The sequence below is a fragment of the Cyphomyrmex costatus genome, unplaced genomic scaffold (assembly GCF_001594065.2).
Source record: "Cyphomyrmex costatus isolate MS0001 unplaced genomic scaffold, Ccosl1.0 scaffold344, whole genome shotgun sequence".
Classification (NCBI taxonomy): Eukaryota; Metazoa; Arthropoda; class Insecta; order Hymenoptera; family Formicidae; genus Cyphomyrmex; species Cyphomyrmex costatus.
The window spans coordinates 1,205,982-1,227,624 of NW_017277600.1; the positions used below are offsets into that span (position 1 = coordinate 1,205,982).

Sequence of the window (21,643 nt, forward strand, 5' to 3'; positions counted from 1 at the left end):
GAGAGAGAGAGAGAGAGAGAGAGAGAGGCTACACAATGGTACTGCACCGGCGTGTGATAGGCGCCACTACGCGCGCGGCGTCCCTACCTTCCGACAGTGTGCGATGTACCGCTCGTCCTCTCCGCGGAAAGCGCGAAGCGTTATCGACCGATCGTTACGCCTCCACGAGACTCGACCGCCGCGTACCACGCACTCTCGAGAAAGAGATGACGCTTCTCTCTTGCCGCGAGGGAAATGAGATATATAGTCGTGTAGCACGAATAGTCGTGTCGCCGAGATTCTCATTTCGGAGTCTTGAAAACTTCTACCCTAATTCTCGAATCGTTCTAGATTCGGCGACGTTTGTTATACGACTCGCTGGATCTCAAGAGAGACAAGAGATGCAAGGGTATGACGCCGGTGAGAGATATCTCGCATTAGTCGTCAATAACGAATCCCTGACCCGGTCACTGAGTAGGCGCCACCATATCCTGGAAGGCGATGCCCCCGAACTTTGGGGAAAATTTCTATCGATCGGTTGTCGCGTTTCGACGAAACTCGCCATCCGCCGCTATGGCGAAAATACATGACCGGGTCAATGCAGAGAGCGCTCACATCCCTTCAGTTTAGAGAGAAATCGATATGTACACGCTTGTGCCTTTCTAAAAAAAAAAAAAAGGTAACATCTTTAAAACTGGCTTTCAAAATTAAAAATATATAAACCTATTTGCCGATTGTTCAATTACTAATTGTAAGCTAATTTAAAAAAAATCGAATGATTGCGCCGGAGAACGAATAAAAAGATTACATATCTTAAAGTAAATTCCGTGAAGAAAATTATTTTATCTTGTATAAAGGGAATATTATAGGCTAAGGGGATTTTATTTTATCCGAATCTTGGCGCGGCCATCAGATCCCTCTGACGTAACTCGCGCGATCGCAAGATCCCCGAAGGCGCCAAGATCTTATTACCTGCCTGCGCGGTGGTTGTATACACATTTGAATCGTTCTGATTATGTCAGCTGGTTCTCTGACGTAAGGAGACGCCCGGCGCCGATTGGACGATGGGCGCGCGCCCACTACACGGCTGTACGCGCGCGTGCGCCGTTCTCGCGGCTCCCCTCAAAGTTGCCGGAGCCCCCCGAATGCATCGGCAATGGCGTCACACGGTATCTGCCATCATCCTCTGGAATGCCTACTGGTTAGACGCGAAGACGCAGTTCGCAATTTTCGTATGCTGCATATACTGCTAACATACTATTGTATGTATCGCAAATAATTTCAACAAAACGAGACGATCTTTGATCATTTTCATCCAATAATCGGCGTCAATCGTATATACGCGCTATTATTTGAAGAATCAGAAATATACATTCATATTAAATACATATAAAACTAGGAATGTAAAACCTAGGAGTATATATCATGAGGAAAATGATAAAAATATAATTTTTGAATTATAGAGAAAAATAAATAAACAGAATTAATAAAACATTTTTCTCAGAAGATTAAAAGAATTAGAAATAGTTTAATAAAAATGAAAAATAAATGGTCAGAGCGAGTAGAAATCTTCCTTGAAGTCTGACGCAAATCATCGTTTAAAGCGAGCTTAAGCACGCATTGTTTTATACGCGCGCGTCGCTCGTTGCGTTGTCAATCAGAGTTCATGAGAGAGAGCGTGCGCGCGCGCGAACATATACACACGCACGCATACTTCGGAGCGAGACGGCGTGAAGTGCGCCGCGCACGCGTTCGGTACGATCGACTCCCGTGACGCGCGCGTCGATGACTCGCCGTTGACCGCGCGGCGGGACACCCCGTTCCTAATCGCCGAGGGGACGGCGCGGGCGGTGCGACGCGGCGTGGCTTGGAAGCGCGCGCGGAATCAGGTGCGATGAAGATACTAAATCCGGGGTGAATGGACTCCCTCTCGTTAACGGAGATAGGACATTTTCCGTCAATGCAACGAGAGTGGATACGGGCGAGAGCCGCGCGCGAGATCTTGACGGCTTTGACGTTGACCTTACGCGACGCGGTCGATGCCTCGTTATTTTTGGTCTTAAAAAATCTCGGTGTTCCTTGACAATTCTATGCTTCTTTGTTATATTTTTTATCAGTAATTAACACTAAAAGTACTTGCGTTTCTTACTCACTAAAAGAACCGAGCGACAAAATTACCATGAAAGAATATATAATATCGAAGAGTCAAAGAATTTTAGAATCTTTTATACACAAGAAATATAATATTAACCTGAGAAATTAAAATGGTCAACGATGGCTTCTAGTGTTAAGAGAAAAAATGGGAAAACAGGAAAAGAAATATCTCTGATATTGAATCACGACGTATAGTTCAATTAAGCATTGATAACTTCATACATTTCGATCTGCTTTAAACATACTTCAAGACGTATATTAAAAATGGAACACCGATAATATGCCAAGGAGAAGAACACTTTTGGAAGGTTAAAATTTCAATAAATATTTTTTAGAAAGAAATACGAATGGAGCCGAAGCTTGAGATACAAAAGCAAGGTCGGAGAGAAAGTTGTTTTACGCGGTCGTGCGATACACAGGCAGGAATTTCTAAATTCCGAAAAGCCTGTTTGATATTGGAAAATACACGCGATGAAGTATAGAATCTTATAGATATCAAACGTCCATGACGAGGAAAGAAATGGATTATCTCTGCAATCAAGTAGTAATTAATTTTATCTCGATTGTTATACTCTCAAAATATATAAAAAAATTTTCACAGAAATACCATATGTTTTTCCCCTACTGTTATCATGATGTATCAAAGTTGGATGATTTAGCAGAATGTTAAAATGGTTGTTATGGCAAAAAAAAAGTGGCTTGCAACTATTGTGTGACACTTTAATATGATTGGTTTATACATTTATTAATCCAGTGAGGAACTAAGAACATGAAACAGTAATATTAAAGAATTTTACAATTTCATTAATTGGATGATTAAACAAATACTAGAATATTTTTAAGACCGTACAATTGATAAACAATAATAAACTAGAAGAAGAAGCCAATAACGGTCGTCGAAGCTGGATCGCAGTGCTTATTATAATTATGTGAATTTTATATACTGCGTATGCAGTCCCCCCAAAATTAATTGGATGATTAAACATTCCATTCGAGATAACCAGAATTTCTGATTTATACCATCAGAATTATTTTGTTTGTACTTTTTGTTGGTACAATCAGAACACTTTTCTCAGTAAGCCTTATATACCTATCCAGATTTATACCCGTTTCTATCAGTGTAGATTAAATTTAATCTCGGTTTAACTTGCGCTTAATCGTTTTCTAATTTTTAGAACTAGAAAAAGATAAGGAATTAATTGAACCAAGATTAAAGTTAAACTATCGTTAGTGGAAGAGAGAGGAACGAGCGTTAGTCCTGATTCAAAATGAACCGATGAATCGGAAGTAATGTATCTCGGGCAGGAATGGTCGAAATGCAATTAATCAATCGAGTGATTAGTGAGTCGGTTGCGCATGCCTGTTTGTTGAAAACGTTTCACGGTACGATTGTACGCGATAATATGCGTTTGAATAAATTAGCGGCTTGTCACGTCGCGTGACAAATAGAGACACTGTGCCGTAAGGTCAAGGACCGACCCGATGTCGCTTTCTCGGCGAGCCGCGCGCCGCGCTCGCTGTATATGTCTATTTTACTGGGTAATGCACGTTTCGCCGCGCTCAAAGGATAATTTATTACCCTGCGATTTAACGTCACCGTTCGCGAAGACGTTATTGCCGTCGACCGTTCGTTCACGGCCAATGTTATCTTTTGTTCGGTAAGAGCATGTACATTTTTTTTTACGTTTGCATTTTCATGTTTGCATTCACAAATCTGACCGCGACTACTGCGAGAGATCTAGAAAACTAGATACCTCATTATCGCGAATTAAACAGCAGCGGTGAACTAACGGTGAACAACTAACGTTGATGATTTTTAACAGCCGTTAGATCCGAGCAATCCCGTTTGATATCGCTTTTTTTTTTTCATTATTAGATTTACAGTTGCATTCATGCGTTTAAGATTACTGTAGCAAAAAAAAACTCGAGAGAATTTTTTAATGTAGCAAATGTGATCTTGGCATTTTTATTTACAAATGATCTATTTGTTTAATTTATCAAACGAATAATTTATAGATAAGATTTTTAGAGATTTTTTCTTTTAACAAAGAAGCATAAACTAACGCCGGAATCCCAAAGCTGTTTATCACGATTACGTGTATATATGACTGTATACTGTAAAGCAGGAATATCTAAATGGAAAACCTCTATTTCCGATATTGGAAAAACAAGTATGTGTGTCACTCTGCGAATTCGCCAGTCACGGTTCTGCTTTTATTTATTTTTTTTTACTACAGCGTTATCACGCAAATCCCGCGTGTGTTCGCGAGGGGGACTCCCCGGGCAGAACGCGTGCTCTAATTTCCGATGAGAATCATGACCCTCGCAAAATCCCTAACGAGATATCCCGAGATCCCACCCCCCCCCATCACCGATTATCCTCTGATCACTAATCGTCGCTATTGTTTGACAGACATCTCTCTGCGGCATTAAATGGAGGAAACTCGTGTGGGGCGAGGTGGCCGGTGGCTTCGGCGGCACGCCCCTCGAGGACCCGGTGCTGTCGAGTTTCTCGCGATGTTTAGCTGGTGACATTCTGTGCGTGTGGCGACGAGTGGCCGCCACGCCGGCCACCTCCGGCCCGGCGGCGGCCGCCACTACCGCTTCGGCGCCCGGGGCTGGCATCTTCGACCTGGGCATCGCGCCCTCGCCCGCGCCCCCGCCGCTCTCCCTCACCGCCGCCAAGGAGCTCTGGATCTTCTGGTACGGCGAGGAACCCGATCTCTCCGGCCTGGTATCGCCGGAGCTCATCGCTTGCGGTGAGTATATCTCTATCGCGTGCCCGGAAACGCACGCGCCGCGCTGAACCAAATCGAACTTATCCCGAAAGTCGGGGCCGGGATAATATGAGACTCCCTAGATTATATAGGTCAAGCTGAGGAACGTAAAGAAGAATTTATTTTTGAAACTGTTACGTGAATTATATCAAAATGATTATTATAGAATTACTTTCCTTTTCGGAGACACAGTTAACACGCCATTCTGTCCTTCTTGGTATTTAATGAATAATAATAAAAATAAGACGACATTTATGTTGACTATGTTTCCTAAAAAGAAAGCAGTCTACGTTACCTCAATCAGAAGTTATATCTTTTTGAAAGCGGTTAAAGACTCTCTAAGAAGAGTTTGGATATGAGAAAGTCTCTTTTCATTGATCCATTATATTTTATCAATTCCTGAGAGAGAAGGGGGGGGGGGGATAAGAAAAAGAAAGAAATAGGAAGTATATGTCCTTTTTCGCAGATTTTTTATTAAAATTACTATTCTGCATATAATAAAACTGCGGCTCGTGTCCAGACTCTTATTACAAGATCTCTAAAAGCGGCAAATCGCATAATAATCGACGGGATCAAAAATGTTCACATCAAGATGATTCGAGTCGTTTGATCGATCCATGGCAAAGAGATAATCTCGATCCGTAACATTTAAGTATGTAGGCGCGAAAAACGGTATATTGCGTACGCCGAACTGGAAGTAGCAATTACGTGATGTTTATATACCGTTGTGTGGTGTTTTACCTAACATCAACAAGGAGACCGTGACTAAGCTAACTTTTATTACGTACTTTCCAAGAGGAAGTTTCGACACGTAAGAGACACGAAGGGACCACGTTGCGTTAACGGATTTGCAGAAGCGCTTGACGGGCAAAAATTCTGTACTATACATAAGATATCTATAGACTGTGCATGTACAATGTTCGATATCGCCGACCAGAGGCAACATTAAAGTCACGAGAAGGGGAAAAAGGAATACGGTTAAAAGTGAAACTCTCTTTAGTCTTTAGATCGTTGCGATAAGCAGCGACGTGTATAAACGCGTTAGCCCGTGAATCACACATCAAATTATCACTCAATTGTGTGCCTCCTTTCGGGCCATCAAACAATTCTGCCTGTTTTAAACGGCGTTTACAATGAGATTTTAAGGCTGTAAATTGATCAATCACATCGCGAATGTGAGGAGAATAACTAACTGTGATTGATCAATTTTTTTTTTATAGCTTTAAGTTTGCGACATGCGATGCATTTTTTGCTTACTAGATTACTTGTGTTTCAATGAATTGCTATAGAATTTCACCACACAGAACGCAGAGTTTCTAGTAATTTGCTAAAACGCAAGCAATTTTGCAGGAAAACACGCATCGTGTGCTGCAGGCTTAAAGCTTAACGTCCGAAAATCTCGTTAATGCTGCTTTACGCGTGCACATTGCTATTAGCCTCGATCAATATCGTGAATTTCTATGATTTCTCTATATGATCATTTTTCATGTTTCGTTCTATAGAGTTTTTTTTGTGAGTAAAAGCGATAGTTCGGCGTCATTCTGATAAAAACTCGGACAAACAAGCCGAGCCAATCTTGTTTCAGGATACCTGCGTGGTCTAAAGCCGGAGACACGCGACAAAGCTTTTAAAGCAGTAAGCGAACCGACTAGTTATAATTCTCGAGATTAGATTAGGTCAAGGAACATGCTCAACCGTGACCGGTCGATTTAACAAATTGAAGCTTTCGTTTTCTCTCATCGTAGATATCAAGTTACAGTTCTCGAAGTATAAAATCGTACGAATCTTTTTTTGTACTTTGCATCGAAATAAATTTTATTTTGTATACGTTTTATTTATATGGTAGATTAGGTCGCAAGGTACGCTCAGAGAGAGTTCTCTTTGGTTAATTCATTCTTAATCCTTCGCCAGCAACATGGAATTTTAATTTTATGAGATCTTAAATTTTGTTGTAATAGAAACTTTGAGAGATAGAGCAATTTTTTTTTATCGTTCCAGATTACATAAAAATTCGAAAAAATTCTGGTACACTTATCAAAGTTTTTGCCATCATTTAGAAGTCGAATTATATTTCTATAGATTTAATTAAACCAGAATTCACAATCACACAAAGTCTATGATGCCTTTATGGTAAGGATCCCATGTTGCCAGGGTTAAGTTTTCTTTCTTTCTTTCTTTCTTTTAACGCTCAGGTTGCTACTTAAGCTCCAATGACTACGATGACGATTATCCCGCCTCTGAGAAGTGTGCAGTAACGTCGTTGTCGTGCAACGGACCAGCGTTCGAGCCGTACTGGACCGAGGCCCGGCCGGCGGCGTTTCTCGACCGGCGAGGTCGCTGAACCATGCACTTGTCTGCAACTCGTTGCAACGCGCAACGTATAGATCTGCTGTGTTGTGCATCGCACCGCGCCGCGTTGCTCTGCCGGAGAGTGCACCAATTGCGAAACTGCGGCCGACCGACCGCACGGTGAACCGTTAAGAGTAAAAACGACCAACGCGGCCTACCGTTGCGACGATGACAATCACGACAGTTTAACGACTAAAAAAGATGTTGATCATTCGGAGAATTGAGATAAGACGTGCCCGACATTGAGAAAATTCTCTTTTATCGGATATCGATCTCGTTTGCTTTCTTTGTTAGGAGAGAATATTTTTGGATTATCAGTTTAAAAGCATGGAATAGATAAATGTGTCATTGTCTTTTTTCTTTTATCCCGTTAAATACGTGCGATGATTAATATTGAGGTAGGCAGTAACAATTGCAGCAACAGAGTCAAGCCGAGTGCGCTCTACTTTTTAAGAATAATATATTTTCCCGTCGGTTTTATGTACGATTATCGCGATGGAAGTTTCTCGATAACGTTCGGATTTTGGGAGACGCAGGCTGCAGCGAGACCACCGCGGCTAGTGGTCCATGAGAGATGCAACTCCCTCAGGTTCCGGTCATATCGATCGACAGAACACGTGTTCTCCCACCCAGTGATTCTCAACGTTATTGCAACTGCGTGTTATTATAAAAGCTGTATTTAATTATATGAGATAGATTTATCGATTCTTTCTCTCATTAAATAATTATGCCCTGATGTTCATTTATATTTGTATGTAGTTGCAGTTGGAGGGAAATGTGCATTTCCTTGAGATACACCTTTCAACGATCGTGAGTTAAAATCACAGAACGAAACGTACATAATATCGCGTTTGCGCGCGTTCCAATGCGAGCTCGCAGATCCTACGCACCTCTTCGCACTTCGAAGCGCACTCGTTCGCGTGAGAACAAAATCAGGGGAAAGCTGGTTCGAGAACGCGCGCGCGCGCGCGCGACTTGGGATTCTAGAACTTTTCTGTTTTCTCGGCCAACTTCTCCTCTACCTTCCGCGAAACGCTCACCGTCGCTTAACGTGACGTCGCTGTGATTTTACACGCGAATCGCATTACTTTCACGTTAAATTCCGCCGGATTGCGCGCTTCGCAAATAAGAGCGTACTTCACCTGCTTCCTCGTACAGCGCAACTGTTAAAATATGATGTACGGAACGAAAATTACACGCACATTTATTGCCAGGGTCAAAAGAAGACATATCGCTTCTTTCCGCTTAATTGGAGCAACAGTATCAACGTGTAATCATTATTTCCGCGTATTTTTAGAAATCGATCGTCCATACGTAGCGCGCATTAGAGTATTCCAGTTCCTCCACGTCGTTCATTGTACAAGAAGGAATATGTTATAACTAGACCGATGCGTCGACGGCTTTGTTCACAATTTTATTATTTACTATCATTTACAGAAAGCGAGCAGGGTTCTTGGGAAAGCGGATTGTCGTACGAATGCCGGTCACTTCTTTTCAAGGCTCTGCATAACTTGATTGAACGGTGTTTGCTATCCCGTGACTTCGTTCGCTTAGGAAAGTGGTTTGTGCAACCTTACAATGGCTACGAGAAACACCGTTGCAGCAGGTAAACGCTTGTTTAAAATTGAGTTCTGCAATTTCACAAATTTTTTTTTCAAAAATAATATTTTATTTTATTTTGGGAATAAATTATTTTAAGAACATTCAATATCATGAATGTTTTATCATATAAAAATTAGACACACATTTAAAATGTACAATACGCATTCAGAGAACGTATATATCATATCTAAATATTTCGTAAAATAAGTACACAAATGTTTATTATGAAATGTATGCTCGGAATGATCTCGAAACTATATCGGATAATTTGACATTTGTAAATGTTTAACGTGAATGTAAAGATTATATAACTCACAAATATGTGAATAGAATGCATACGTCTCAAATGTGAGACACAAATGTGTGTCTAATTTAATGTGATAAAGAGTACGATAATAGTATGAAGTACTTTTGCGCGATGCAAAAGTACTTCATACTATACAATGTAGATTCGGTCGACAAATCTTTAAATCTTTTAATTATATTTGCAGCAGCCATCTGTCGTTCTCGTTTGCATTTTTCGTTCACGGAGAAAGTACTGTATGTGCAAGTGTGGACGTCAGACAGCATCCTGCGGTGCGACATCTCACAAAGACATGTCTACAACGTACTCAGACCTCCCAATCCGGTGTTAAAGGTAACTATCGTTTACTACATCGAAAAAAAGATCTATAAGTACAATTGATACGATGAAATATTGATCTATTATTAATGTCAATGTATTTCTTGATTTGTGTTCCATAGTGATTCTAGCCCCTTATGGACTAGCAGGTACATTAACGGGTCAGGTGAGCCGTATGGACAGTCAACTTCTCGAAGAATGGAAACATTTCTATCCAATCAGTACCGGCAGTAATCCGGAGACCGGGCTTCCACCCCTCGTGGAGGTTCTCGTTGGTGGCGTGCGCATGCGTTATCCTTCTTGTTACGTCTTGGTTACGGATATGGATGATACGCCACCCGAAACTCCTCTCTCGCCTCCAAGCAGTCCCGTCACTTGTGAGCGACCTCTCTTAACGCAACAGGAACTGAGCGCAGCTACCGAATTGCCGGAACGCGTGTGGGCAGAATGTACTTTGAGTTCACCAGTGTCTGCTTCCAAGACGGAATCTTCCACGGAACCTGGAACCTGGACGTTCGTGGAACCGACGCAAAAGTCTTCCTGTACCTGTTCATGTTCGAAGTAAGAACACCGAAAGTTCATGCTTCTTTTTTATTTCGATTTTATTGCATTGTGCAAGACACTATCTTTAGATTCTTGTTCTTAGATTTCAAGTATATATAAAAAATTAATTGTTTACTGTATATAACTTTTTTTATATAAATTTACCATTAAATTGTTTTAATTAGTTGATATGACCATTAACAAACCAAAATTAATTATATATGATCTCTCATAATATATTAAATACAATAGTAAACATTTAATTTTTGTTATATATTGCGTTAGTTGAATAATAGTAATATTTGCCATCATATTGGTTTCTGCCATTATTGCATGTAATAGCACAAAATATAGAATTGTAGAATATCTACATTATTTTAGATAAGTAGTAGTATGTGATGGCTGTTGTAATGTGTGCATGGAATTTTAGTTTTTGAAACGATAGCTCAAAAGCAATTCTTAATGATAAACTTGTTAATGTATTTATAAAGTTATATTTCAAGCAAGTTAAATTATACTTACACATTTATAATTTTTTTCAAAAACACATAAATTGTTACTATAACGAAAAGATTGTAATATTATTGTGCGTTGCATTTGAGCTTCTATAAAAAGCATAAATATGTTTAGAACCGAGTATTAATGAGATATAATATGAATTTAATCAAAAGCTAAAGAGACCTGAAGTATACTATGTTTAAATAAAAAAATTGACTGTAATTTTTTTACGTTTATATAAATCAATGAAGACTAGTTTAAAATAACATATTGTAAATACAGTCTTAGCTAATTCTTCCTTGACATTTAAATATGTGATTGCTGAACTCTCATATTTGAAGAATCATAAGGCTGCCAAAAAATACTTGCGTATGTAAAGGTTATTATTTTTTTGGCCATTAATTTAAAAAAAAGCAAAGTTCAAAATGATCATAACGTGTCATTTCTTATCAATAATTTTAATGAGGTACCCCGAAACTTGATTAAGACAATATATATAATATTTATTAATAAAAAGGATTATTAATATAAATTATTGTAAGAAGAAATATTAATAGTAGGATTACTGTGAAATAATTTAAACAGATAACTCAAATTCTCACAAGAATTGTTAATTTGCAAACAAAATATTTAGTTTTTTGTTTGAATTACTTTCTTAAAATAAATAATTAGATATTTATCAGAATAGTAGAATAGAAATTGTCACAAATATGTCATATTCTAAGCTAGTCTTTATACATGCAATTTCATAAAGTTGATACATGAGTTATTGCTTCAGGATTGTATAAGGTAAAATGAAAGACAGGTGCGTTCGCAAGGAAACGAGATGTTAAATGCATCGGTTGCAGGTATACGACCCCCGGGGGTTGGAAGAGCCTGGCCTCCTCTCAGGTTCAGAGGGAGAGGGTAGATAAAGGTGGACGGAGGGTCGTACCGTTTCACCGACGGTGTACCACTCAGTGGGACGCTTGTCCCTCTGTCCCTGCTAATGCCCCCAGGTGGGTAAATTCTAGGCCCCCAAATACAAAGGGAGAAAGAGAGCATCTTCATCATTTCTCTTAATCAATCACCGCAATAACGCCAGTTTTACGTATGATCATATAATGATCCCCCATAACTCTTCACACGCAGATTCATCGCTTTTGGCAGCTCCATCATGTAATATATTTAAATAACTTGATGCACAATATAACGTATTAATCAGATTGTATTTTAACTGTACAAAGGTGCGAGGCATGTATCTTTTTAAATGCGATCGAGTCGCGGGTGAAGAAAGACGAACGGCAGACTAATATTTTTACACTTGAAACGTGTAAAACTGCGCAAATATCATCTAATATACTTAGAATTTTTCAGTGGGTAAATAGAACATCCTAATGTCAATGTTACATGAATCCTATGGTATAAGGTTTCAATTTTTTACATGTACTAATACGATGTAGTGAGTACAAATATGTATATTTAATATCAACGAATAACAAATTTATACCAACAATATGTTCCCTTAGTAAATTATTTCTATATACTACTTATAAAAAACGAAAGCAAAAAACAAAATAATTTATAAATTTTCACATATAATCTGTCAACCTAAAAATATTTTCATACGCATGAAATTCGGTAGCAGATGGGATTTGAGCTTTACACATGATTGGTAGTGCCAATGACTATTTCAACATATATCTCCTTTAGTTATTTAATTTGCTTGTGTCATATGTAATATAGAAAATGGTATATGCTTTGCACGTAAATATTTTTCGATATTTCTAGCATTTATTTTACCGTCTAAGTTGTCGTTTTACATCCATCTACATATAACAAGCTTCTGTTCATATTCATATACACATTTTATATTTCGACATGCGAGACATACGCTTTTTCTCGAACAATTCATCGTCTTAGTTGCACAAAGTTATTACTTCAATAACGTCATTAATATGTTCAGAAAAATTAACTAAAATGTATTGTTGTTCTAATGTATATAACGCTAAATTATTTTTAAATATATCACGATATATCGAAATGATCACGATGTAGGGAATACTATAATCTAAAAAAATAAATTAGAAATAAATTATAGTCTAACATTTCAATAATCTAGTTTTGAAAATTGTTTGCCGTTTTGGATTGGTCTTCCCTATATCAAAACAGACTATTCAATGCTTTTTCATGTTCTTTGCTGATATCAAATACTTTTTTTCTTTACTATTCTAACAAAAATCATTAGACATATTTGTAATCAATCTATTTAAAAATTGAGTAGGTCGGTACTAAGTAGAACGGAAGCACCTAGTACACCACCAGGCGGTCCACCTTCCTACTCGCGCGGACCACCAACGGGAGGAGATTGTTTACCGGTGCCGTCGGTCGGCTCGCCAGGTTCTCCGGCTCCATCGCCCCTCCTGACTCCACACTCCGAGCCGGCATCGGTTCCACCCGCGGAGCCTACGATGCCGACTCTCAGCCCGCAACCTCCACCAAGTCACACGAACACTGCCCTACCCCTAACCCCGTCGCAAGGGCCCAAGTCCATTTCTTCCGCGTGCAACAACCAGGTGCACAGTCCATCGGTTCCTGGACCGGTACTGAAACGACCAATCTTGATATCCCGAGAGTACGAAGGTGCTCTCTTGGAAGACGAGCAACCACTATCTTGGCTCTACGATTATTCGCTCCAGGAAGCTTGGTTGAATCATCCTGTGAAGCGTTTTAAGTCGATGAACATCAGCGCTCCACCGATCAACCGGAGCAACGTTCTGTACCCACCAATGAACTCGCAAACGCTCCAATCTCAAGCTCCTAAGCTGGAAATTAAACAAGAACCTATCGCAGTTGTAAGTGTGATATTTATCATTGACAAGAAAACAATTAAGATAAATTGGATCACCTAAGCATATCTTTAAAATTTATATTTGCTACAAAAATACTTACATTTTATTAAATTATAGGAAGAGTACTTTTTGCGTTTAGAACTTTACTCGATAGAATTTTATATAATTTATAAAATTACTACGGTTTGCCTCATTTTTAGGGCAAAATAAAATACAATTGACATACACACAAAAAAATTTTATTTAGATCTTAAATAAAAAATATTTTACTATTTAATTGAAAATTTATGTAAAAAAATTTATTACACTATTATGGATATGCTTTTAAGATACTAATAACTTTATTTGCGGAAAAATATTCTTAGCTATTTTCTAATGTAAATGCTAGCTAGCTGCTTCTTCATTCGCACTATTACATATTAACGATAAAATATGTCTTGTAATTCAGGGTGAATGTATCGGAAGAAGAACAGATCCATACGAGTTTGATGCAACAGGCGAGGAAAATGGCACAAATGTTGATGGTCTCAGACGACAAAGGGACGATCCGACTAAACCAGGATCTCTTTTCACCAGCGAGGGTCTTCAACCTTCCTATAAAGATTTAGATCAAATATTCGACAACTCCGATCCTGATACTTCCAGCGATGAAACGGTAAGTTTGAACTTATTTTAAAATAGTTGATATAATTTTGTACATGGCACAAGAACATAAAGAAAATTAAAGACGCCGTGCCCGAAAATCGGATAGATAGGATATCTTTATGTTCGCAGAATCTGAATCAACTACAAATACAAACGCCACCAGGCTCAAATAAATCTGGTGGATTGCACGAGGAGACAAGGGTGGACGGTGCAAACAAGAATAACAACCGAGGAGTCACAGTTCTACGACCAGAAGAATTATCCAAGATGTTTCCAACTCCTCCTTCTCTAGAACATAATCCTGTTGCCTCACCTTGCCAACTAAGTGACCCTCTCATGGACCAGACTGAGCTGCTGATGCCTTCGCGACCGCTCAGACACCTGCCCGATATCTATCCTAATATGGGTTCTCCACAAGAAGAGCCAATTGACGATTGGTCATACGTGTTCAAGCCGGCGGCCATCAGCAAGATGGTCGGTTCTTCCAAGTACGCACCTCTCACGAATCTGCCTAGCCAATCTCTGCCATCCATCACACTGCCATCGCACTGCGTGTACAGACCTTCCTGGCAGTGCAATCCTGCTTCCACCAATCAGGCAGACAAATCTCTTCCACCAACCAGGCCCGGATCAGTACAACAGCAACAGCAGCAGCAACAACAACAACAGCAACAACAGCAGCAGCAGCAACAACAACAACAACAGCAACAACAACAACAACAGCAGCAGCAGCCTTGTCCACAAAGTCCGGCGCCACCTTACCGTTCAAACACTTTGCCTGGTAGGCCACCACCACCCCCATATGACCAACCCAGCCCAGCCACATCCACTACTTCTTCATATCTCAATAAAAATCTCAATAGCATCGAGGCGGATACGCCGGGACCCGCTCGCGCACCCGAATCAAATTCCCTCGTAGTGAATATTCTTCTGGGTGACACCGCACTCAATATCTTCCGCGATCATAACTTCGACAGTTGCAGTCTGTGTGTGTGCAATGCTGGGCCCAAAGTCGTAGGCAATATCAAAGGTGCTGATGCGGGCGTTTATCTTAGCAATTCGTGGGTAGGTTCTGCGCTCTTCCAGGACGACGATCAAATCAGATGTAGTTGTGGCTTCAGCGCCGTAGTGAATCGACGGCTCGCACATCGAGCGGGTCTGTTTTATGAAGATGAAATGGAGATTACAGGCGTCGCCGAAGATCCAGCGGAGAAGAAGAAGGGTTCGCTTACCGCGGTTGCGTGTCCTGGAGTGAAAACGACTCCCGAAGGCCTCGACACGATACCACCGAATGTTCTCGAGTTGTTACGTGAGCAATGTCTGATCGTCCAAAGTTCTGCCAGCAGTTTGTACAGAGCAGCCAGGATATGCGCAACCGTGAAAAGTTATCCGACGTTAACACCGACAGTTAATACTCTGGAATTTAACGATGGCAATGAGGTATGCGTCGCCGCGCTCGATCAAGGCAAACTCGATGGCGCACATAACGAGAGGGCGACGCGTGTAAACGGTGTACATCGATGGGTGTTCCTCAGGGCACGTGGTCCTCAATGTAGCGGTGACATCGTGCGAATGATGAGATCGCTACAGCCGCTGCTTCAAGACGCAGTGCAGAAGAAGTGTACAACGCGCATGTGGGAAGCGCCGTATACTGTCACCGGACCGCTCACGTGGCGACAATTCCATCGTTTGGCCGGTCGTGGCACTGACGATCGTTGTGAGCCACAACCAATACCCGCTCTAGTCGTCGGATATGATCGTGACTGGTTGTCATTGTCGCCGTACGCGGTCTGCTTTTGGGAAAAACTGTCTTTAGAACCATTTGCCGGGCCTAGAGACGTCGCCTATGTGGTCGTCGCACCTGACAGCGATTGTATTGTCAGTAGAGTAAAATCGTTCTTCCGAGAACTTTCCTGCACGTATGAGGTAAGTACAAAAATTATTTTATCTTACAATTTTAATATTTTTTAATTTTATACATTTCTCTTTTCTCATCACAACGAGTCTCGATTATATTCAATATAATGTGAAAAAAATCGTCACAATGGAAGTTTCATCGATGTCTTTTTATCATGGTTTTTTAAAGAACGATAGCATTGTTAATAAATAAATATCATTTATTAAACACAAAAAAGAGCAATTTTTGGATTTTTTTTTTATTGCAAAATATTGTACACATTTTACATATATAGGTAGTTAGAATTTTTTTCTCTACTTTTCTAAAATGTATTTGAAAAATTACGTTTTAAAACTGATTATTTTTTGAATTATTATTATATCCATCTTTCGTGATTCGCTTAATTAATTTCACCTGCAATAAGAAGATATTAAAGTTAGAGATTTCGATATTTTTAACTTGTCACAGATTTGCCGGTTAGGAAGACACACACCAATCTCAAAACAACTACGCGATGGAATTCTGCGTGTTGGAAAGTCGACCATGCAAAAATTGGCGAAGCAACCGATGGATGATTGGTTCAAGTTTTTGGGGGAAAATCATATAGGCGAATTGTTGAGATTGTATGCTCAAGTGTGCAATCATCGGTTGGCTCCGTATCTGACGCAAATTATACAAGATCGTAGTTTGTTGGATCCTGGTGATTCTCAATCGGCCAATAAACAGCAGCAACAACAGTCCACAACGATTCCCGTTCCCGATACAATGCCAGCTACACCTGATGTATTATCAACCAAACCTGAGTCTGTCGGTACGTCTTATCGATAATAGCATTTTGATTATACAGTTTTAGCAATACGTCGTCCCTGAGATTGAATCTAGCGAGATTCGTTATTTTTTACAGAAGGTGAAAATCCGAGGAGCGAGACTCCCTCCTCGAGTACAGCAACGAACCAGACTACTACTAATACAACCGGTAATACGACACCGACAACGCAACCTACAAGCAACACGACGCCGATTACTACGACCACAGGTCCGGATGAAGAGGAGATCGAACCTCCAGCCATCGTTGTTTACTTTGTTGAACCTTTTTCGTTAGGCGGTACCGAGGATCCTGATCGACGGCGGCTTGCCATTCTAGCTTTACTCAGAGCTTATTCTTCTGCGATCAATAGCATGCCTGAAAATATGAGATCAAATATTCACGTTCAGGTAATAAATTTTAGGACAAGATCTTGATGAGGAATTAATAATTTTAAAACTCAGCTGATCGGTAGTTTAAATTGTGTTTTTATGGCATTGTAACAATTTGCTTTTAGATAATCTCTTTAGAAAGCATAATGGAATTGGGTCGAGCTCGAGAAAGGCGAAAGATTCAAGATGAGATGAGAGCCTTGGCGTTGAATGTTTTCTTACAAGGGCGTCGATTATTAAATCATAATTCTACAGTGAAAAGCCTTACCGGTTTCGGTACTGCCGCCGCTGCAGACATCTTCCTCAAAAGTAAAGATGTAAGGTTCTATTCTCTATTATAAATTAATTCTTACCATATGTGATTGAAGATTCCATTTATGCGCTGTGATATTATGCTGTGAATTAAAATCCATACTATATATAAATTATTTTCACTCATTTAGTAATATTCTTTGCATTAGGAACGAAATAGGGCACCTTATCGCCTGTACGCACCGGCCTTCGTATTAGCACCGCTGCGGGCAAAAAGCGAAGCTCCCGAATCATTTGGCATGCCGAGACCTGAAGAATGTGCGGTGCTCTATTTGAGTTACTGTTTGAGTGAGGATCAGTCTTGGCTATTGGCGGCAGCAACGGACGATAGGGGCGAAATTTTTGAGACCGCTACCATTAATATCGACATACCAAATAGAAAAAGAAGAAAGCGCGCTTCGGCTAGGCGTATTGGTCTTCAAAAGCTTATGGATTTTATACTGGGTGTAATGTCTCAAGGTGTAAGTAAAAATTTTACATTAAAATTTTTGTATTCAACATTGATAGAATAAATCAACAATATCTAATACAGAGAACATGAAAGCCAACGCACACAAAGTTTTATCGCAAAAACAATACATTTTTGCGAAAACAAATTAATTTTTCTCATCTAAAAAACATTTCGGCCTTTCATCTTCAGGATATCGTTAATAGTTTTAAATTATTATGATATCTATTATAAAGCATAAAAACTTGAAATATATATCACTTGCAAATGAAACTTATACGCAACATTAACATGTTAACAAGGAATTAACTGTAAAGCAATAGTATCGAATAGTTGATTATATTAGAAAGTAGGGCAAGCATTAAAGGAGGGGAGTTAGAATTAGAAACTTAAAGAAAGGAACAAATTGCTAAGGACAGGAAGATAATTATCAGGTAATCGATCAGTATCACTTTGTTTATTCAAACCATGGTATTATTTTTTTTATATGTATTCCAATATTATCTTATTAAAAAACGACTCAAACTGTATAAAATTGATATCCTTCCCCATTAACTTTTTAATGACGAAGAATACTTAATATTATAAATGACATGAAAATTCATACAAATTTAAATTCTCATTAGTAATTTTTATGCTCGTTGAAAACGTTTGTTCTTTATTATTAAATATTATTCATGTTATAAGTATTGTTTCTTATTTTTTTTGTGTATCGTTAAATTATTTTTGTTGCAGGTGCAACCATGGAGACTGGTCGTTGGTCGTGTAGGACGCATTGGACATGGCGAATTAAAAGGATGGAGCTGGTTACTTTCTAGGAAAGCGCTTTTGAAAGCTTCAAAGCATTTGAAAGAGATATGCGGACAGTGTAGTCTCTTATATCCCTCGGCGGCACCTTGCGTACTCAGTGCATGTTTAGTCTCACTCGAACCGGATTCTACTCTGAGATTAATGGCCGATCAATTCACTCCCGACGAAAGATTCAGTCAGGCATCTGTAAACTGCCAGTTATCCACACCTCAAGATGTCACATGTACTCATATACTTGTTTTTCCTACATCCGCTACCACTCAGGTAAGAAAGTTTAATTATATATACTTGAGTTTAATTATATGATTATTTAACGAATATAATTAGACTAAATCTTTGTTGTTTTAATATTTTAGTCGTCGCAGACCGCATTTCAAGAGCAACATAACGTCCCCGAGTTGGGAGACGACGAATTATTTTCTGCTCTAAACGATGACATGCCGGAAGGTATGGAAGGAATGGGTGACTTCAATGACATTTTCAATGTTTGGCCTGAGCCAGGCGCAGGCGGTGGACAAAGTCCAAGCGGAAGTCCACACCGTCCTGAAGGATCACCGCATGGAGGAGATGGCGGTGGATCAGGCTTGGGAAATCATGATGGGCCTGGCAGTCCATTTCCGTGCAGCAATACGCCAAGAGTAAGTTTAGTTTTTTTTTTTTTTTAAATTAAATCTGCGACTATATTGTATCCATGTAAAGTTACATGCAAATTTATGTTATTCGCAGATAGCGACGACTGAGCAAGCAGAAGAAGTTGGCACACTTTTACAACAACCGCTCGCTCTTGGTTACCTAGTATCAACTGCGCCAACGGGACGAATGCCACCATGGTTTTGGGCAGCTTGTCCACATCTCGAAAACGTTTGCCCGGTATTCCTGAAGAACGCGTTACACCTGCACAGTCCCGCAATACAACAGAACAGCGATGATTTACTTCAGCAACAAAACGCACCTACTGCTCATCCATTGGACTCGCAGTATACCACTGATGTGTTGAGGTTCGTATTTGCGATAATATTTATAATTTTTGCTTCCTAAACATTTATTGCGTGAAATTCATTATCGTGCGATTTACGTGATTGACAGGTACGTGTTGGAAGGGTACAACGCACTGTCGTGGCTTGCGCTGGATGCAAACACCAAGGACCGACTGTCCTGCTTACCAGTGCATGTACAGGCGCTCATGCATCTCTACCATGCGACGGCAGCTCTCGTCTGACCCACACCCTCTCCCGTTGTAGTGCAGTATATGCACCTCTCTCACGCACTCCTTATTGTACCGTCACTTGGGGCTTTACGAGAGCAACTAATTTCCTATGCCCTTTACCTATACTACATTAGTTAGGTACTTAGAGAGAAAGAGATTGTCTAGGTACAGAGTACGATCCTTCTCGACCATATGTAAAGAGAACCGAGCCTTTTTTTTACTCGGACTCTTAACTAATACACAAGTTAGCGCAATGAAAATGCAACGGCTGAAAATGCAGAACTCGATGAGAACGAACAGCGACTCTCTTTACCATTTTTCTATTATAACAGGCGAAATAGATTGTACTTTGTGTTTATGATCGTATCTCGTATTTCGTAAGGAAAAAAAATGAACTGCGCATCCAATACGACCATTGCCAGCGAAAGCAAATGTGAGACTTTGCGAATGGTAGAAGCGAAGATGCGAACGATGAAAGATACTGTGAGAAAGGAAGAAAGATAGGGCAGGAAAGAATGAGGATGAAAGAGAAGTATAGCGAGAAAAGTGCGAAAGAAATAGAGAAACTGCGTGAACGAACGAACGAACGAGCGAGTGAAAGAGAGCAAGAAAAGCTGAAAAAGAGAGTGCATAATAAGAAAATGATTTTCGATTGCCTCTCTATCGATAGATAGTTGAATTACAAATCAGAATCTCTAGAAAAATTACGTAACCAAAAGTTTTTAATTGTAAATTAAATTTTGTACAAAGCTTTTATTATTAATGACGACGAAGTAATATAAATGATATTACGTTGTTTTTTAATTTTATATAGATGATATAAAAAAAGAGAGGTGGACTTCTTTTTTATAAGCGATGCCTCGTATAAGCCCCTGGTGTGAGATAAGTATGACGATTATAATATTATATTATGCTCGCGCGGCACTGGGTCGCTGTTATCATGTTTCCTGGACCCGTTAGCGCAATTTTTCGATGCTGTTTGACAAATTTTATTCGAATTAGGTGACCTATATATTATACACATACATTATAGTGTAAAATATTGTTTTTAAATAATTTATGAAGTGAGACATCGCCGAGATTAGATAATTGAGAATGAAAGAGGGAAATAATCGCGAGAGTGAAAAAGAGAGAAAGCGAGAGAAAAGAGCAAGCGAGAGAATGAGAGAACAAGCCAGTTATGCAGAGAATTGTTTTCCTCCAATTTAACTTTGAATGCAAAAAAAAAGAAGAAAAGACACGAAGAGAGAAATTGTGGGGCGCGTCTGAGTGAAGCCACGGTGGCCAATTGCGTCAGTCGCATAGTACAAATATGACTTGTACATAGAACCCCTAACTCCCTAATTATTAATTGGTTAATTTACTCACACCCACACTCACTCTGTATCTATAGTATTTATTACTGGGTAGTACGTCATTATTGGGATTATTATTATTATTAAAATTATTATTACCATTATTATATTAATATTACGAAATACAGTTTTATGTGTATATATATATAATTACATATGTTGTGATTTTTCTCTCATATTTGCAACGCCCGAAAAATTATCTTGCAAGCACAGTAGAAACGTGTAAAAAATGTTTTTTGTTTCCATAAACATATAAAAAAAAACGAGTAAATAATTTAATTTTTTTTATTTGCCAAGTGATTACTCTTATTACTATCTCGAGTTTTGTGTACTGACATCTTTCTACATCTGATGGTGCTATATATATATATATATATATATATATATATATATATATATATATATTTGCATTGCCAA

General features: G+C 39.4%; 1 protein-coding gene across 3 annotated transcripts in view; it reads left to right on the top strand.

The window, feature by feature from the left end:
- Positions 1–20,637, top strand: part of skd (mediator complex subunit skuld) — a 34,383-nt gene extending 13,746 nt beyond the window's left edge. The window contains exons 2-17 of one of the 3 annotated variants that reach the window (XM_018542768.1): positions 4,547–4,892; positions 8,697–8,865; positions 9,353–9,498; positions 9,606–10,044; positions 11,373–11,522; positions 12,788–13,358; positions 13,804–14,010; positions 14,130–15,926; positions 16,366–16,708; positions 16,802–17,112; positions 17,220–17,411; positions 17,556–17,867; positions 18,590–18,928; positions 19,021–19,302; positions 19,391–19,662; positions 19,751–20,637. In XM_018542768.1, coding sequence (XP_018398270.1) covers positions 4,547–4,892; positions 8,697–8,865; positions 9,353–9,498; positions 9,606–10,044; positions 11,373–11,522; positions 12,788–13,358; positions 13,804–14,010; positions 14,130–15,926; positions 16,366–16,708; positions 16,802–17,112; positions 17,220–17,411; positions 17,556–17,867; positions 18,590–18,928; positions 19,021–19,302; positions 19,391–19,662; positions 19,751–19,883 — 6,009 coding nt within the window. In that variant the 3' untranslated portion in view covers positions 19,884–20,637. Of the gene's footprint in view, positions 1–4,546; positions 4,893–8,696; positions 8,866–9,352; positions 9,499–9,605; positions 10,045–11,372; positions 11,523–12,784; positions 13,359–13,803; positions 14,011–14,129; positions 15,927–16,365; positions 16,709–16,801; positions 17,113–17,219; positions 17,412–17,555; positions 17,868–18,589; positions 18,929–19,020; positions 19,303–19,390; positions 19,663–19,750 lie in introns of those variants that run through there. The other 2 variants (XM_018542766.1, XM_018542767.1) reach the window with 2 other exon arrangements.
- Positions 20,638–21,643: the final 1,006 nt, after the last annotated feature.